General features: G+C 39.0%; 1 protein-coding gene across 1 annotated transcript; it reads right to left on the reverse strand.

Moving 5' to 3' along the window:
• Positions 1-3,106: 3,106 nt before the first annotated feature.
• On the reverse strand, positions 3,107-4,844 carry LOC114723162 (adenine/guanine permease AZG2). The gene is given in 2 exon segments (XM_028909320.1): positions 3,107-3,363; positions 3,366-4,844. Coding segments are annotated over 2 exon segments (1,602 nt in total). The 5' UTR covers positions 4,837-4,844; the 3' UTR covers positions 3,107-3,232.
• Positions 4,845-5,227: the final 383 nt, after the last annotated feature.

Below are 5,227 nucleotides of genomic sequence, written 5' to 3' on the forward strand. Positions count from 1 at the left end.
AGCTATTCTTTTTCTTAGAAAGAAAGAAAAATTACAATCAAACACACAAAAAAAATAATTATTAAAAAGTCTCAACTAAGTAGCCTATAGTGGAAAATAATTTTTTGAGACTTGTTTGTATTTTTTTCTTTTTATGTGAACTGACTGTAATTCTTTCTAAAAGAAAATGATGAGGACGCATCCAGTACTGTATCTTATAGAAAGCGCAAGCCACAAATATAATCTAGTATTAGTATCTTATTGATCCCTTGGCTGAAGAGATACACTCACGCTAGTTTCCAAGGCCAATGAAGATCAAGGACAGTACCAACGTCTCGCAAGGCGCTTTAAATCCCGGCGCGTGGTCTCTGTCAAATGCTGGTGTTATCAATGTGACAATGACGAAGGAAGTATATACTGTTTGCCGGCGTGGTGAATCGCCGTTTAACTTCAAGGTTCTTTTGTCTTTTGGTTTCCGTCTTCGGGTCATCGGCCGGAGACTAGATGCAAAATATTTTGCTTATGTCCTCGCTCTCCAGCCAGAACTTGCTTATTATAAAACTCATAACTATGCTTCTCAGCTTTGGCTTTTTCCCCTCATTTCTTTGTTGTTTTTTGCTTTCTTTATGTCACAGAAGTGATTTGAGATATTTGCTAGGAGCATAAACAGAGACGAGAAAAGTTTGCGTGGTCTGTGCCCATAAGTGTCTTTCGATTCATGGAAAGAAGAAAACATCGTCAAATGGCCCTTCTCCCTTCTTCAAGGTCATGATTGGCAGCGAGTTTTCTAGAGTTCTGGTACGACAACATCTTAAATGGACAAGGTTTCTTGTCCTCGGAGTCAGATACGGAAAAAATGCAAACCCGGGAGGAGGTCGTTGGACTTGAAAAAAACAGCGCAGAAAGTAACGAAGGGCAGACCTCAGAGAATAGTAATAGTAACGGAAGGATCCAATCTTTGTACGAAGACGAAAATTATATGAAGATCCTTGTTACTTGAAATTAGGCCGAGACTTTGGAGACAAAGAAAGAGCGGGCAGGAGTCTTATGTTTGATGTGTCTGGGATGAAATATTGAACAATTCAGGTGTTCACAGGACTGGCAAATTTACAAGCAGCAATGAAATAGTTGTTACAAGCATCTGCACCAAAGATCCTTTGCTCGAAGAGATATTGGAAATGGGTCTTATATTTATGACTAAACCAACTCAAATTGAATCCTATATTAAGGATCAGAGGAGTAAGTCATTTTCTTAAAGAGTTAAGCCGAGTATATTCTCCTCTGATGGACACACTTGTAGAACCAAGATTCCTGAGCATCTTTTGATCCTGTACCATGCAACATGAAGAAATCAAAGAGAACAAGTTCATTATACCCAACTGGGAAGACCAAAAGTGCCAATTTGCTGAGAACTCAAGTAACACAGGCATTGGAGTAGCTTCATTCTGTCCCCCTCAAACTTTCTGTTATTGAGTTATCAAATAATGTACGGCTAAGTTTGCTTTATGCAAATTGTGGGTTTTTAAGTTTTCCCCTTTTCCTTGAAATATGTTCTGCTGGCGGGAATGATTCCTTGAAGAGTATAAGAAGAAGAAATGAAAAAAAAAGTGGTGTATGATGTTTTTAAGGTATGGGCGGCATTTTTTTTAGGCTTAATTCGCCCTACTTATTTCTATCTTATAGGGTGCAAATTGAGTTGACCGGTGAATTTCCTTCAAGATATAATGAAGATCCTTAAATATAGATTGTACTTTCAAAATTCAAGCGAAGACAACAATAACCTTTACAAAGTGATAATTTGACTTTTATCTCTATATGCACTCAAAGACAAAGACAATGAATTTGATTTTTGTGTTTGTGTTGTGTTGTGTTATGTTATGCCTTTCTCATTTTCTCCAAATAGAACGATGGAGGGGTTCATATAAATCATGAAATGATGTCTTAAAGAGATGTCTCTTGGAGTAGTACCTCTCCAATTAAAAGTCACAACTATATGTTGGTTCATGAACCAACATATTTTAAATAAATAAAAGATATTTAATATGTAAGGTTTTTTAGTATTGTAACTTCCTATATAACTCGTCATATAAATATATTAATTTATATGAGAATATAACCTTTCAGATAAATTTATTAATTTATACAAAGACATAACTCCTCATATAATTTTATTAATTTAATAAATTTACGTGATGACATGACTTTTCAAAAACCCATCTCCTCATTTAAAAAATATTCCAACATGTTCAATACATATCTTAAATCCAGCAATCTCAACTCAGTGAGAGCTGAACCTTCTGACTATGGTAGTCACTCTTAAACACAGCAATCTCAATTGGTTTTGCTGTATTGGCTGTAAAATTAATTTTACTCTACAAAGACATTTGAGATCTCGCTCGCGCGCTCATTTACAAAGATAGGGAAGAAATGTAAATCTCTTTTGTGCTCAACCATACCCTCTGATTGAAAGGAAAAGTTCTCTTGGGCTATTTTGTCAATCACTCCTATGAGCCACACTTTAAGAGAAGTAAAGATTCTTTTGTTTTTGTAAATCTCATTTCTGCAGGAGCTGTCCACATGCTTGCATCCATCTCAAAGACCAACAATAGGAAAGAAAATGTGACTGGTGGTGTTCCTTCTGGATCCAGGGCGGAGACAATGGCTAATCCTTTTCGGTGAGCGATTTAATTTAAAACATATGGACAAATTGGGCACTTTTGGGCAAGCGAATGAGTCCTTGTGTACATTTGTTGTATCTTTTGGGGCAAAATACCATCTTGTGTTGAAGTTGTGAAAATATTTTTAGTGTTGTGTATTATTAGCCTTTTGTCAGATCTCTAAGCATGCCCTCAAAAACAAAACAGAACTCTTCTGATTTGAAGATGTTTGGATGAAATCAAACTACAGTTTTAAAAGTGGTTTTAAAGTATACGAAGTAAGTATGTGGAAGTGAAAAAGTGCTTTTAAAAAACACTTTTTCTTGATACCAAAAAATGTATTAAATCAGTCGTGTTCCTGGATTTTCTTAGCTTCTTGGTTCTATTTTTTTGGCTTTACATTTATAAAGATTTTAGTCTCCCGGGTCAAATAAAAAAGAGCAGAGAATGCAGCACGTTATGGGTATCAATGACAAATATAAGACTAAACTATAAAGATTGCATATACGCCTCAATGGCAGCTTGTTCCCTATTGTCGCTACCACCATTTGTATTTCACACAGGTTACAAACATAGATCATAACTAATAACCAAAATCATATGTTTTCAGCTGCTGAATCTACAAGAGTTGTTGCGGACACTTGGTTGTGTTCCTTCACCACCATTTTTCTCATCTTCATGAACCACCTTATCGCAGCTGCAGCATAGTCATATAGACTAAGAGCATATAGAGCCCAATCCCAGCAATTATCCCATTTGCTATAGAATAAGTAAGTGGCATCAGAATCATTGTGGCAAAAGCAGGCACTGCCTCTTTTATATTGCTCCAATCTATATCCTTCACCATCTTCATCATCATAACTCCCACCATGACCAATGAAGGTCCTATAGCCCAAGGAGGAACACTGGACAACAGAGGGGCAAAAAACAGTGAAATGAAGAAAAATAAGCCTATGATCACAGCTGTTAAGCCTGTCCGGCCTCCTTCTCTCATTCCGATTGACGATTCGACAAAAGTCGCCATTGTCGTAACACCTAATGCAGAATTCACAATGGTTCCAGCTCCATCAACCAAGTAAGCAAAGTATTCACCTTCAAAGTTTCCATCTTCGTCTACAAAGCCACCAACTTCTGCCATAGTGTATATAGTTCCTGTGCTGGCAAGCACATCCACGTAGAATAGTGTGACTATTGCCACCCAAACCTCACTTCTATGAAAATCACTGAAGCTGAGAACTCCTAAAGTGGATTCAATCTTGTGAAAATCAACCACTTTCTTGAAATAATTGTAATTCTCATCACCAAGTGGAGTTTCAGGGAAAAATGTTACTTTTGTTCCCCTAAACCATGAAGCAAAAGTCACAAACGAAATGCCATAAATCATACTACCCTTCACATTTTTCATTAATCCGTAACTCGTAATAAGAAACCCAACAAGCGCAAGCCAGAATTTTGGGTTTTGCATCCTCCCTCCCATGCATTCCCCTGTATCTGGGTTTGTGTCGGCACATGCAGTGATAGTCACTAAAGTAGACGGATCGGGCCCAACAAGTCCAACGCCCTGATTGGCCTGCAGGCCCACGAAGGCGATGAAAAGCCCAATCCCGGCCCCACAAGCGAGCCGAATCGAATGTGGTATGAGCTTAGCGAGCTTCCCACGTAAGCCGAGAGCTGAAGCTAATAGAAACAAACATCCCTCAATGCAAACCCCGGCTAGCGCAGTTTTGTAGGACAACGGCCCGGTTCCGTGAAAGCCGACTAAGTTAAAAGCAACATAAGCGTTGGGTCCCATACCTGGGGCCAAGCCGAATGGCAAGTTGGCTAAGACTCCCATAGCCATGGACCCAATCATGGCTGATAAAATAGTGGCCACAACGAGATCGTTCTTGGTCTTGGAAAGGCAGGTTTGGTAGCCGTCGTTGGGCCGGAGGACACAGTCTGAGGTGGCCGGAGGTGAGCAGTCGGCAGCGGAGCAGGTTCCACCGGAAGCGGTGAGGACGGTGGCGTTGACGGAGATGATATAGGCCATGGTGACGAAGGTGGCAGTGGCAGCACGAAGTTCTCGTGTGAAGCTGGTCTTCCTAGCTTCCAACTTGAAGTACCTTCCGATGAGGCTCTTCGAAACGGCCTCGTTGAAGCGTTTCTCCGTTTGGCTCCATGAGCTACCACTTCTTATTCCTGCACACAAATCTCCTCCCATTGTCTTTCTCAGTCTCTGTTTGTTTGGAATGAGAGCGCGACGTGACTGTATATATAGCAGGCCTGTGCGTTACACGGATGTGTGTGTAACTGTGTATGGCCAGTTTAATTATTATATTATATTCCATAGTATAAGATAACTTTGGGAACAAATGGAAGCTATGGAGGTGAAAAACGGATTCGTTTTTTATTTCGCTCAACGAAGACGGAATTAAACAGAACCAAAAAAGTTCCAGGTTTCCAGCATACTTTATGACATGGATGGAAATTAAATTCTTGTTTTTTTTAACTCATTTCGCTTCTAAATATGGAAACTAGTTAATGATTTGCTTGGGTTTTAAACGCTTTTTTACTTATTTTTCCATAATTCTTTTAAACTATTTTTAATTGAT

Source organism: Neltuma alba, unplaced genomic scaffold (genome assembly GCF_004799145.2).
Source record: "Neltuma alba isolate B1F8T4 unplaced genomic scaffold, ASM479914v2 tig00012124_pilon, whole genome shotgun sequence".
In the NCBI taxonomy this organism is placed as follows: Eukaryota; Viridiplantae; Streptophyta; class Magnoliopsida; order Fabales; family Fabaceae; genus Neltuma; species Neltuma alba.